Source organism: Rhipicephalus sanguineus, chromosome 1 (genome assembly GCF_013339695.2).
Source record: "Rhipicephalus sanguineus isolate Rsan-2018 chromosome 1, BIME_Rsan_1.4, whole genome shotgun sequence".
NCBI lineage: Eukaryota > Metazoa > Arthropoda > Arachnida > Ixodida > Ixodidae > Rhipicephalus > Rhipicephalus sanguineus.
The window spans coordinates 224,306,309-224,320,918 of record NC_051176.1 but is presented as its reverse complement, the minus strand read 5'-3'; the positions used below and the strand labels follow the sequence as shown (position 1 = coordinate 224,320,918).

The following is a 14,610-nucleotide window of genomic DNA, read 5'->3' as shown; positions in this document are numbered from 1 at the left end:
AGAAGGCCATTGTGAAGCTTTCACTTGTTGGTTTTTGTGCCGGCTGGTAACTTTCACCAGATACCCAAGTGTTTTCTGTAAGATACACTTTGAATAGTGCATGTTATAACTACAATTTCGAAAAAACTATGTGGAATATAGCACCTCTTTTGATCTTCGGAAGAAATGCTTCAAGGCAAATGTTGCTGCATATCATTCATTTATAATTGTCCGATACAGGCCATATATGTCAGATCATATATGATATATATGTCAGCATGATAGTGTGCAAGTTCTAGTAATAAATGCCTTTACTACATCCGGCCTAGTTTGTTCTTTGGTGCATGCATGACTAATACTAATACGTGGCATGCTGAATAATATTGAAAGTGATATGCTGGGGCTTGCCATGTGTGTCAAGTGCTGCTAATGAGAATTCGGACTGTTGATCTAAAGCGTTACCATTCTGTTTGGTGTGTGCAAATAGTGAAATGAAATTACTTGGAATAGTGCAGAATAAGCAATGCCACAAGAAAACGCTTTTTAACTTGTAATAAAACAGTGTAAACACCATTGAATATCTATATGTAAAATATTGCATGCATTAAAGTTATCATTATTATTGTTTCCTATGCAGACAGCTTGTGGCTCGGAATATCGTGGACACCTTGCGTGTTTGCCTTGATTCTCCAGATGCTGTCAGTGCAGTGCTGTCGGCCCTTTCCTCCATATCAATGGACTGTGGTAAGCTTGTTTACTCTTCCATATTTATTTTTTGCTCTATACGCTGTATATTAAATGTTTGCTCTGCAGAAGTTAGTAGGGGAGTAGCTGCTTATAGTGTAGACATCTTGATTTTCTGCCTTGCTGTGTCATTCGGACTTCTGCCATTGTCACATAGAAATGACAGCAGTTGCAAGCAGGGTTGCCAGGTGTGGCTACTTTGTGCCACTTCGGCTACATTTTTAGGCCGGTGGCGGCAGAAACGTCTTGTCTACTTGTCTGGTTTTTTGGCCAGATTTTGTTACCTCGGCTTTTGCCAAATTATAAATATCCAGTGATGTCACAGCCGATGGCGCTTAAGTATGGGGTGTTGAAACATAGCTATCAAAGCGTCCTTGCAGTTTCCAATATTTAATTTGTTGCTTGCAGCGCACACATACAAAAACAAAAAAAGCCTTTGATATAAATTGTTCGGACTTCAGGAAAACTGTCACCCATGACCTGCGTTTTCATGCAACTTGTTGCTGAACGCGACTAAATTGTAATTGAAAGTGAACATGACAGTCTGCTCTGCAGCATACAACATTTAAAACCTGGTGTCTGGCAAAACTACTTGTGTTGATCCTTAGGATTAAGCTTGGGCTGTGATTCAGGAGTATTAACTGCTTGGACCTCATGATTTTGCAAAAAAATGTTTGCGAAAGTAAACGCTACCATTATCCTTGAATCTAAGCAATTGTGATTTAGGGTGTATTTGCAACGTATTCAATTTTATTGTCACCATAGCACTGTTACTTCTCCCCTTGAGAAAAGTCACAAAAGGTGCATGAAGACTGTGTCATTTTTGCAGCAGCGCAAGACACTTCATCATTCCGCGTGAAATTTTTCAAGTTTTAATTCCGAGCAGTTCTGATTTTAAAGTGTCCATATTGTTCTTGTTTAGATTTTCACCGAAATGGTGGTCTAGTGGTTATGGCGCTCGGCTGCTGACCTGAAGATCCCGGGATTAAATCCTGGCTGTGGCAGCTTCATTTTCGATGGAGGCAAAAATGTTTTAGGCCCGTGTACTTAGATTTAGGTGCACATTAACGAACCCCAGGTTGAAATTTCTAGAGCCCTCCACTACAGCGTCCCACATAATGTCATGGTTTTGGGACGTTAAACCCCAGATATTATTATTATTATTATTATTATTATTATTATTATTATTATTATTATTATTACATTTTCATCTGAGGACTGGTACTTTGGTCGTTGAAATACATTGCGGCTATTTTGAAACGAGCGTGGCTACTTTTGCGGCCATTGGCTCATGTTTAGTTTTTCAGAATTTTTGGCTACAAATTGTCTTTTAGATGGTTGCCAAGTCTTAAGACAGGACGTTGCAGTATTCTTGAGGCTTGCTCCAGCTTGCTCGATTGCCTCCTGTGCTGCTACTCATTCTGAATGCCACTGTAGCTGCGTCGCAGATAACTGAGTGATTCGAAGTGAGTGTCGGGCCTTGTAGTGCTGTTCCTACATGGTCTTGTTTTCGTGACGTCACGGCACTGCTTAACTTTCTTGCGGCTTGCTGAGCTCTTAGGCTTAGCAATAGCTTTTCTCTGGTTAAGTTCTGAGACATGCCAATAATTTTTGTGGTTTTAAGGTCATGAATGTTAAATGAATAGTTATGTATTCAGTCCTCGTTTCATGGTTTATATTGTGTGCATGTTGTTTTAATGTGCTTGCCTTGCATTATATTATGCACCTAATTTTTATGTACAAGTGGTTCTTGTTGGTTGCTGTATTTGTGAGAAGCTTGTGATTCATTTCAGAACCAAGTGTACGGACTGAACTGGTCGAACAGCTTCCCAACATTGCCAGTTTTTGTGCTAGTGAAGGTGGACTGCTAGAAAATGTTGTCAAAGAGCACGTGGTTTCCATATTGGTGCAGTACCTTACGGATGTTGCCAACCAGGTAAATATGAGCTGTTTGTGTAATATTCACTGCGTTCTGGCAAAAGTCTCTGGGTTAAATGAGCAAAGCATAAAGTAATAGGGCTGTCACATTATAATTGAATAGAAACGAATCACTTCAAATATCACCCATGCTACAGTAGAACCCCGCTGATACGTTTTTGAAGGGACCGTAGGAAATAAACGTAAGAGACGGGAAACGTAAGAGCCGAAAAACAGGAAAAAACGGCAAAATATTTAGTGGTACAGAATTTTATTTCAATTCTTACGAGCAGCACGAAAATTGGCGCGCTCAGCCGCGATCTAGTCGATGGATAGAAACGCGGAGCTTAGGACGGCCTTATCCACAGAAATGTAATCAACGTATGTGATTTTTTTAAGGGGAGACGTGGCACTTTAAAACTTTTTTTTTAATTCTTGAGCAATTTTGATGGAACTTGCAGTGTTTAAGAATGTTTGTGTGCTGATTTCAAATATGCAATTGCTTTTTTCCTATGATAAGTAGTTTCCTGGATATCACAAACACCTACTTCTTTGTTTAAGGCCTAATTAGCTAATTAACCTCAACCTACACACCAGTGTACAATCCACAGAATACATTTAGAATGTTTGTAGTGTGTCGTAAAGCATAAATAATTGCTTTAGGACCTTTCCAAGCAGAGTTGTGGGCTGTTGCAGCCAATTTAAAAAACACCCCAATTAATACTCAAAAGAAAATCTTGATTTGGAACATTTTCTTAAGAAAGTGGTATAACGAAATTTGCCTTATGACACATCGCATCTATTTATCTTAGAAGTGAAAGAGAAATCATAATGATAACCCAGACAGAACAAAAGATATTGCTCCTCCATTACAGGAAGAGCATGAAAAATTGTTTGCCATTTGCCCTCAATTTAAAGGGCAGGATGCATGGTTTTGCTTTTTTAAAGTAAGATCTGGATAGAAGACGATGGTATGCAGCAATGAAAATTTGTAATTAGGTGCACAATGATGTCAGGAACGTGCAGAGATGGCCAGCGAAAACTAGATTTTTTGGTTGATTTTCATTCCCTAAGTGCCACGTCCCCCCTTAACACCAACAGCTGTAGGCATGAAAGAACTAAGCACACGCAATCATGACCGGCGCGGCGAGTCCGACCGCGAACCGCACGCACGACCATGCGAGCTCCAACCAGCTCGAACTCCTCCCGTTCTCCGACAAATGACGATGATGATGAGTCTACGCCAACGCGATGGCAGAACTGAATGCCAATCTCGAAGGCCTTGCTTTCGCAAGCAATTACGTCATACACGCCATGTTTGTGCAATGCAAATCTCAGAGGCTATGCTTTTGTCAATAGTAAATGCCAATCTCAAAGGCCTTGCTTTCGCGAGCAGTTACGTCATAGACGCCATCTTTGCAATTTGAATCTCGAAGGCCATGCTTTTGTTTGCATCAATTGAAAGATTCTGTTGCTTGCGCCTCTCATGCGGCTAATATTACGGTCAAACGAGGCCAATCTGCGTGAAAATGCACCATGGCCGCTCTCTTTGGTAGTCACTCGGTCGGCTCCGGGCGCACTTCGCGACGTATCATACGGGAACGGTCCGACAGTTACGACGTAACAGCGGGGTTCCCAATACATTGTATCCTATGGGAGCTATGCCGGGACCGGCGGAAAACGACGTCACAGCCGGGAAAACGCAGCAGTGAGGAACGTAACAGCGGGGTTCTACTGTATTCGAATTTGATGGCTCCAGTTTCAGCACTTTTTCTATTCTTGAGATATATCACAAGATGACATTGTTCTGGTTTATCAAATTGTCCAATATATACATACCAATCATTTCATAAGTGTACTGTAGTCTGTTTCATCAGAAAGCTGTTACGTTGTTCATCGTGGAGAAGTGGCCATGCACCATGTCTTGCGAGATGATGGCTTCAAAGGAAACTGATTTTGATAACAAAACTGCAAGACTGCTTGAAGTGAACAATTTAACAATTTGTGGCTGACAGAAGTAGTTTGCAATACTGTACATGCGAGCCTGAGGGTTAATTAAGGCATTGCCCTGCATCTTTCCAAGGGCTGAATTTAAGGAGTGTGTATAGTCTGTGGCATTGCTAGTCAGACAGAGAGAAAATGAGGAAGTATTGTTGATCAACAGAGTTCATTCTTAGTGAATTTTTGCCAGAAATGTGCGGGCTAGAGCCAGCTTGTCCATTTTATGGATGTTTTTCAGTTGATTAATAAAGTACCATGGAAAGGAAAACTTGTCCATTAACCAGAGAGAAGTTCGAAGTTATCATGAAATGCCAACACATCCTTCTGAAAGCTTAGCCATTGAAAAAACTGTCCTGGTCCAGAAAGCAAACATAGCGCTCCACTGCCTTTCTGATAAGATGAACTGTTCAGACGAAAGAGGTCTTACGGTCTCTTCAAGTACTACTACTGTTCTTGAAATGATTTTGTTAGAGTTCGAAGTTTATGTAACAGTTTTGTAATTATAGAAGTACATTATCTCTTGGTGCTGAGTGTCTATGCTGCGGCTCGCTGGTTACGGGGCTCGGCTGCTGGTCCTGGCAGCGGCGGTCGCACTAGGTGGTGGTGAAATGCGAAAGGCCCACGTACTGTGCAATGTTGCTGCACGTTAAAGAACCCTTTAACGGGTGATTGAAACGATCCGGAGGGACTTTTGCTTTCATCTTTTGATATTATGCTGCATCTTCTTTTTAAGTCTAGATTGGTGTTTTATCTTTTTGTGGTGCCCATTTTTAATTTTGCTTTCGATGTTACAGTTCCACATATGTCTGCTTGTTCCCGTTTCAGGTCAGAAAAAGGACCCAGGTGTCCCTGTTGTTTATTTTAGAACAAGGATTGATAGATCGCAGTAAGTTTTCAAACCCAGCAATGCTTTCTGTGCTTCACTTCTTTATAGTGCGCTCATGTCACCCAGCAGAAAGCTTCACAGGTGATGAAACTCGTCTTGGAATATGCAAGGGATAAAAGAATGCTCATGTACATATGTCTTGATTTAGCAATGCTTTGCTTGCTAGTACTAAGGGCCATTGATGGTTCTGCAGGAGTTCAGCTCATGCAAGAGAGTGAGGGGAAGAAAAAGCAAAGGCAGGGTGGCTAATTAGCCACGCTATGCTTTGTTTGGTATCCAGTGCTCTTGTCACATGGGCTTTGAGCGAGCACACTTTGCTGCTAGCGTCATTAAAGGGACACTAAAGGCAAATATTAAGTTGACGTTGATTGTTGAAATAGCGGTCCAGAAGCCTCGTAGCGTTGCTTTTGTGCCAAGGAAGTGCTTATTTTGAAATAAAATCACGTTTTTAGTGGTCCGCATTGCGTTAGCGCGCTTCAAATCTCCCGCCTGAAAATACGACTCTCCTACGTCACTGCTGCCGTGCCCAACGTTGCCCGCTTTTACTGCGCGGCCGCCGACACTAGTGGCAGCCGAGCGGAAGTAGCGGGACCCACAGTAGCAACAACGGCGCTGCGGCAAAGACTTGCTCGGATGGGCACATTCAAAGCCGTCACCAAGTTGCGGTTGGTCTCGTAATCCTCAGTACGAAAGTGCAGCGAGCACACACGCAGAGGTTTTGACTGTTTAGCACACTGGCGCAATGGCATGACACTAAGCCACTTCGAGCGTAAGGGTTCATTCCACGGCACCCAGTGAAAAGACACACCGGTTTCCTTGCTGCAGCACTGGCGTTGTGCACCATTCGGGTATCCGGCAATATCACACGCATGCGGAATTTTGTCAAACTTTCTGTCAGAGCAACTTTTACGAGCGCGCAAAACACGCACGGCAGTACGCGATCCCGAAACTACCACTGAGACGGGCGAGGCACAGTTCGGCGAAAACGGAACCTTTGAACCACGCGCGCCGTTCCCCATGGCAACGCCACGGAGGTTTTGTTTTCCATGAATCAAGCGGAAACGAACAAACAGCATTTTATTACGTCTTTTGATGCTCGGAATGTTCTTTTTTTACTGCTGCTAGTTTGATTACTAGTGATTTATTGTAGGCCGACTTCCCTACGTCATCGGGATCACTTCGAAAATGTCCCCCTCGTGGCGCTCATCATGTGATACATTTAGCTTAATTTTTCGGTAAGTAGGGCACTGCTGTTGATAATATTGCCATTTTAGAAGTTGTCATACATTGTGCTTTCACTCTGACATAAATTGTTATTTGTCTTTAGTGTCCCTTTAACATGCTTTCACAAGGGAACGCTTTGCGACATCTGTTGCAGAATGCACCCTCGGAGTGTTTGGCGAGCTTGCTAGGCTTTATTAGTGTGTCACTGTGGTAGCATGGACTCAAGAATAAGTAATATTGAAAGCTGAGTCTTTTTTTTTAAACAATTGTTTTTATTATTAGCATTATTGCTATAAAATTAAATGTATTATACAGCGACAACAGAACTATTTATACAATCCGTGCTTGGGCAGTTTACAGCGACAGCCTGCTAAGAGCATGCAACTGAGGAGCCGCTTTCATTTGTACCATGGCTCGTGGTAATGGGTGATCTCAATGCAACTGCAATAATTTACTTGATTTTCACTTCAGCTTTTTTTGCAATATTGAGCAACTGTGTAGCACCTTAGACTAGATACATCTGTACTTGCTGCACTCTAGTCTTGTCCCTAGCGTGGATAGTACTTTCATACCTGTATTCTGCGTAGTATGGTCATTAAAATAAAAATGCAGTGCTCATTCTAGCAAAATCTTTTGAGGTTATAGTAGGATACAATGTAAGAAGGCAGGAGAGGCCTTGTCCAGATGACAGAAGCGCGAATGCTGAAATACAGTCGATCCCGGGTATATTGAACTTGAAGGGGATTGCGAAATAGTTCGATAATTGAAAATACAAAATATGCGTATTTAAGGCTTAAATTAATTGATTACAGGTCTCACAGTCCGTAAGCATGTCTTGCTTTTGTGCACCATCAAGTTCATCAAGTCATCCTCAGTATCATTGAAGCGTTCTAAATTAGCAAATTCAACATCTTTCCATTGCGCCACAACAGCGGTGAAGGACACTGGATGCCAATGCAAGCTCGGGAGTGCGGTAAAATGTTTAGCGGTGGCGTTGGCATCTTCTCCACCGCTCGGGTCCACTTCCGTGGCACCAGTCAAACTTTTATCCCTACGAGCTGGTCAATGTTTAGTTCGACTCCCAACTGAGCATTTATCAGGAACCATTCAAGAAGTACACAAGTCCACGATGCCACAACAGATAACACTGCCCACAAACAACAAAGGAACAAGTCCTCACCATTGATAACTTGGTGATGGTACTTGTGGCTTTGTAGCAGGCTGGCATGCTGGCGTGCTGCTTCGGCATGAAAAGCAAGAAAAAGCATAGCCTCCGGGATTTTTGTTCGATAACCAAAGAATCCAAAAACACGTCATGAGGTTGCAGATCTCGAAGGCCATGCTTTTGGGGCCCGCATGCCATCGTGCATGAACAAACAACAAGGTAATGTGAACATTGCGACTAGGCTGCCAAGTCACTTTGTATTCATCTCATTTGGTGCCCTCGGCAATCGGTCTCTTTGAAAAAGCCATGCGTTACAACCTACAGATTGTGTATCAAATAAGTCGGTGCACTCACAAGCGCCGCGCAACCAATCAGAGCGACAGAGTGGAATGACAACTGCCTTTTCGTCATCTGTGGGCAAAAAGGGATTGCAACTTATTAGAATGCAGCCGAAATATGAGCAATATTTGTTACAAAAAAATGTGCTTTCTGGGCTTCGACATGGCGCAGCATTCGATACATCGGATGTTTCGCTGTGTGGGGGGTTCTATATACGTGCGCACTAGGCCCATGTGTTTGCATGGGAAGTTTAAGGGGATTTCTCAGCTGTTCAATATAGCCAATACTTTAATATATTCAAGTTTGATATATCCGGGATCGACTGTACTAGTCTCGCTCGTGAGCCAGACTGAGTCGCTGGCCATCTGGCTCATCATGTAAAGTCTAGAGGGCGCACCCATTGGTGCTTGCTCATATCCATTCTCCTTTGAGGAGGAAATGTTGTGGCCTTTTAAAGTTGCACTCAACTACAGTTAGCGTGTCATACTTCAAGAAATGAACGCTGTAAACAGAAAATTGGAAAAAGCACATTCGATAGGATAGGTGGCATCCTATGGGGGATTTCTTGCACCTTAGTTTTTCTTTTCCAGAAAAATTACACTGCATTTCACTGACCTTATATTTTTCTGCTCATCTCTTCAGAGCAGCTGGAAGAACAGATATGCAGTCTGGTGGTGCATCTCACTGAAAGTGAAAACATGGATGACTATCGCATGGAAGCAGTAACAGTAAGCTGTTCTATTTTCTCTTGAAATTTCAAGTGAGGATGTTTATAAAGATTCTGGTAAAGCTGACCACGAAGGGACATTGAAAGCTGTTCAATAATGCAGTGTCATCAGCTTATTCCAGCAGCATTTTTCGACTGCACACGTTGAATGAAGAAGCTAGGGATGAGTATTTACTCGTGTTAGAATTAAAAGGAATACAGTAAAACCTCGGTGATACGATCACGGCTCGTACGAATTTAGGGGTGATACGAATTTTTCTGTGGTCCCGGCCAAGGCCCATTAGCCTGCAATGTATTGGAGTACGGTTGTTGCGAGCCGATTTGCACCCCGCAACGTTTGATACGAATGTACGCTAGTGCACAGGTACGAACAGGTGCTGCCCGCGCTGTCGCGGAAGACCCAGCAATCGGGCGCGGGCATCCGCACTGCGCGACCATCAACGGTGCGTCGTTGCCTCCGAGATAGTGCATGCGAATCTTTGAGGCCTTTAGCCGCCTTCGCGTTTAGATTACAGATGACGTCTACGTCGCGTTTTTTTTTCCCGACGCGTGCTCTTATGCTCGAGGCAGCAGCGTCTTTGTACTGTGTTGACACGTGCCTGCCACGTCGATGCAAGCCATGTTCCCGCAATCAGACGTTCTATGAAACAAGGCTGAAACTTGGGCTGCAGTTCCGTCATGAAGTCCCATTAAAGGTGGACGAAGAACCCCAAGAGACGAAGCGGACGGTCTTGGCGAAGGAGCTTGGCCTCTATCTATCGTGTGCTTCGCCGCAGTAATCTGTTGTCATGCAGAAAAGCGTAGTAAGATTAGGAAGGGGCTACTAGCGGTCACAGGGCACAGCACATCTGGTTCATTATATAAGACGCTGATGTCTAAAAACTTTACAGTGAAACCTCGTTAATACGTACCTGCCGGGAACGCGGCATAACTACGCACTAAACGGTAGTACGCATTAAACACCAAGTACAAATTTGCATCTCCTAGCGTACGCCATCGCCGCCAGCAAATAAATATAGTGCCACAGCAAATATTGCCTAAAGTACCCACCGCAAAGCCTTTTCTTTCTTTTTGCCAAAGTGGAGAAAAGATCCTGGCACACTCGCACGACCGCCCGATAGCGCGCAGTGGCGACGCCGAAGAGCATTTCGAAACTATTGCAGGGTCCGGGATACGCGGTCAACGCAGTGACCGACATAGCGACAGAACGGACAGTGTCTGCTTTCCGCGGTATATGTGCATGCGTCTAACCGCGATTTGCTACTAAACGAAAACTGACACAGTTCCAGTGAAACGCGGTACGACTGCGTGGAGCCGAACGTCTCCCGACTAGTTGCGTGCAGCGCGTCGCCTACTCGGCTCACGCCGTCACTACTGGGCCACTTGCTGTACCGCACGCGCGCATTTATCGTGGGAATGTTGTTCGTACCCACTTCGCTCCAGATCGTGCACAGATGCGGCGAGTAGCTTGTTCGGTTAACGCAGCGATGACGAGCTTCATGCAAGCGATGCGCACTCCGCGATGCTCTAGCGGTCCTGGCAGCGGACGGAGGTGCGTTGGGTGGTCGCCTAATAAAAGCGCGCAGTATGGTTACAACCGCGCTACGCTTGCTGTATCGTACACGTGCGTTTAGTGTGATAGCGTTAATGCAGCGAGGTTTCTCGGCGCCCGCGACCCGCAACGCTAACTACGCAACAGCGATCTGCTTTCGCTTCTACAAAGCGGTGCGCGCCTGATGACGGCTTAGTAGCGTTTGCTGTCGGGCTAGTTGGTACATGGCTGAAGTTCTTCGATCCTGCCCGAGCATTTGCGCCATCAATTCAACTTCAGCCTTGAAGATGGCCGCGCACAACGAAGCGTCAGCGATCGGCGGCACAGCGCGTTCAGGTTGTCGCCTAATAAAAGCGTGCAGTAGGCTTAAAAAGTAGCGCTGCGCCGCACGCGTGCCTGAGCAGATAGCTGAAGATACTTATTGTGATAAGGTTGTCGGCGATAAGTCATGTCGGCGCGTTCGTCGGTGGCCGCCACCTCGCCTTCGTTCTTTCCCGATGCTTACCCGCAAAGGCGTCGACGCAATCGCGCGGAAGTCGGAATCGGGGATCGACTGGTCTGCGCACTTTTCAAAAAGGCGGAAGACCTTTGGCGGCACATTCTGGCGTCGGGAAGTTGAGCGGCGCAGTAAAATTTTATGGCACAAAAAGTTGTTGCGGTACGCAGGGTACGCACTAACCGGTAGGCACAGGGCAAACCACTACGGCTTATGCGGTCAGCGAATGCATTGAGCTCTATGGGACTCGGTCGGGGATTCGTCGCAACTACGTTTTAACCGTTAGTACGTTTAAAGCGGGTACGTATTAACGAGGTTCGACTGTACTGGAAATCATTCAGAGCTGTTCATGATGTCGCTGCGGCCCTGAGAAACACTAAATAAAAACGTATGCCAATTTCCTTTTGTCAAGTACTAATTTTCCATGTTTTCTGGTGATAAGAATTTCGGATGATACGAATATTTTTGGTAACCCCGCAAGATTCGTATCACCGAGGTTTTACTGTACTGTACTACTTCCTTGTTTCAGGCCCCTTTGACCTTGAAACTCCTTACAATGTTTACAACCTTTGCAAGTTGGCATGAAGCCACACGTTACTTTCACAGCCTTTCTTCTAGTCACTTCTTGCACACTGGAAAAGTTCGAACAATGTATAGCTTGTGTGGAGTGTCTTTTATACCATGGCCTTGCGGTTATTCATCTTTGCTTTTCTTTGTCTTGGTGCTTCTTAAATGTTCCTATCATGCACATACAAGGGATATTGATATGCAAAGCATGACTTAGAAGAACAGAGTGCTGGGCGAGTTGGGAATCCATTGTGACGATCAACTGCTTGAAGAATGAAGACTGCGCCCGTCTTGTGTTCTTTTCTCAGCCCTGGTGTGATTTGTTTGCACAGTTGATTGTCACAAAAGCATGGCATGTGTTTTCAAGTAATGGCCTTAGGAAGGCACTAGCTCCCTTACTCACTCAGTAATTTGTCACAGAGGCGTGTTTGGCCTCTTAATACTAGCTTAGTTCTGCTGAAATATGTTGCATGTATCAGGTAAGTCTGTGCACACCTAATAGTGCACCTGCTGCTGCTGTTGAGTAGTACTAGCAGGCTTAATTCATAGCCACTGTCACCATGTCTCAACGGTGATAGAAAAAGGCTTTTGTTCTGTAGGTGGTACAAAAAAAATACAGCATAAACTTCTGTGTATGATATTTATATGGTGGGGAAGAGTTGACAAATTCCATTTCTCAGTGTGTACTGAAAATTTGTAGCCTTACTGCCTTGTATGCATGCAACTGGAGTTACCTGTAATTATAGTATCGTATGAAAGATACAACATATTTTTAGTTTTCTGTTCTGGAACTGTTCAAAGTGAGCTTGTTCTAACTTGCCTCACCAGCTTTATTGGTGTAAGCAGCAAGGTCCAGCATTGTAGCGATTAACCCCCAAGCCCTCGGGGGTTGCAGTGTTGATTCCCTGAAAGACATGGGTAGTGAGATGAGTTCGATAGCGTTGCCATCTCACTACCTTGTCTTTGTTGGAAATAGCACATGCAGTGTCAGCGGTGTCGTCGGCGATTGCAACACAGTGCCAGAAGACACCAATGCTTTCTGTGCAGCCGTCAAAGGGGCTGCGAAATGTTTCTTATCGCTGAGCATATCACAGCCACCTTTGATGAGCTGTGCATGAATTTGTTTTCACCGAGACTTCAGGAAGCCTGCTACATGAAATATTTTGCAATGAGGGGATGTTGTCACGGTTGGCCATAGTATCTACATCAGTGCAGCTTGTTTCAGTACACCAAAGGTCTAGCAAGGATGCAAATGCTTTGAGAGCTGTTGTGCATGCATGTGGCATAGCTCTTCTCCCTGTGTAACAGTGACATATGCATTGATTGATTGAAACACATGAAACGTTGGCTGTCTATGTATCCTCTATACATTGTTGTGCCTTCTTTTGTAGTACAGTATATCTCCTAACAGATGCAGTTTAGATTGTTCCATTTGCACATCGCTACTCAATACCTGTCACGGTAGTTTTTTGGCCATTATGTGGTGTCGAGCTCAATGTAGTGGGTGCGATCCTTGCCGCAGAAGCCACTGTTTGATTGGGGTTGAATGCAAGCAAGCTACTGTATTAAACTGGTTCTTGAACTACTACTGATGCTTGGTGAAAAGACACAGCGGAAAGCAGACGCTGCGGTGAAGAGCTCAGCCAAATCTGTCATTCATGGCAAGACAAGTTGTTCATAAGCGAAGAGTGAAGTTGCCGCTTTCTCAAGCTCCCTCTCTCAAAGGGGCCCTACAACACTTTTCCAAGTAGCCATGGAATGGCTTCATTAAAGGAGCTTATTTTCTCACAAATCGACCACCGCAAAAATTTTCAGACTCTGCCCAGTACGAGCGGAGTTGCAAATATTTGTTGCACTCTGTAATTGCTTTCTCCCTTCTCTCGTCCTGACTAAAGCGCTGGAAGCTAAGCAGGGAGGGGTTGCATGGGGGAAGAAGGTACATCGTGACCCCCCCTTTTTTTTTCTTCGAACGCGTGGCGCCCTTTCAGTGACTGCCTCCTGCAGCGGCCGCAGTAACTACTGAGTGTGCCATGTTCAAATCTGCCAATGGCCTGACCAGTGGTAGTGACGTCGTAAGCATCATTTTTGTCGAAAGAAGAGGAAGTGCTTTTTAGCTGACTTCAATAATTTATTTTAAATCCCAGGCCGCGTGCTGTGCTATAATGTTTGGCTCGCGTGTTCTTGGGATCCTCGACTACCGATCGGCAGCGTTTTCTGACCATGCTGAAAAAGTGTTGCAGGGCCCCTTTAATATAGAGGCCCGTAAACTCTCTTCAGAGGGCCGTCATACAACAGAATACTGCCAGTTTGTGATAGCTTATATGAACCAAAAATGGCGTTGGGATCAGAAGTGCTTCTTGCCACAGGTTCAATAATTTGTTCGGGAATTTGAATCTGCCTATATTTTGTATCGCTAAGCAATTAGAAAAACAGTTTTCAAACCACGATACACGCATAAAACATCTATTTCCATAGAAAGAACTCTCATATTTCTTTCTGTGAAATGTGTAAACTGACCACTAAAGGGTGGTGCAGCTGGCTCATTGTGCGCCGCAAACGCACATGTCAAAGCTAAAGCTCAGCTAGAGGCACTAAGTGCAGAAATCTGCTTCGTCATAGTCATAAGCGAACAGGAATGCCGAAACACTTCGTTTCTTTTTACAACTTTCTTGCCTTCGTCACCCACATACCTTTGGGGCTGCATAGTCGTTATCCATGATTGCGACAATATTGACTGCGGTGTCATGTGCAACAGTTGTGGCAAACTGTTGCGTTTTCAATCCGTGTGCACTGGCTGTGCTCTCAGATCAGCGTTGTTGCTATTTCTGATCGTGTGTACTGAGGCTCTTTCTGCTGTGGTTGCAGCAAGCAGCATCGCTTTGACTCTGCGAGCGTTGGATGAAAGTTTACTTTCAGCATTTTGTTGTTGCCATACATTATCACATCAATAGACCGCAGGTTTGTACACAGTGGTTGTGGTAAACAATAAGCTTAGTTTTGACTCTTGTGTGCA

At 44.5% G+C, this 14,610-nt stretch overlaps 1 protein-coding gene across 1 annotated transcript in view; it reads left to right on the top strand.

Moving 5' to 3' along the window:
- Positions 1–14,610, top strand: part of LOC119373190 (serine/threonine-protein phosphatase 4 regulatory subunit 1) — a gene marked incomplete in the record, with an annotated part of 89,672 nt that overhangs the window by 45,478 nt on the left and 29,584 nt on the right. The window contains 4 exon segments of the mRNA XM_037643195.2: positions 617–723; positions 2,517–2,659; positions 5,467–5,527; positions 8,898–8,983. Of these exon segments, the coding sequence (XP_037499123.1) occupies positions 617–723; positions 2,517–2,659; positions 5,467–5,527; positions 8,898–8,983 (397 nt within the window).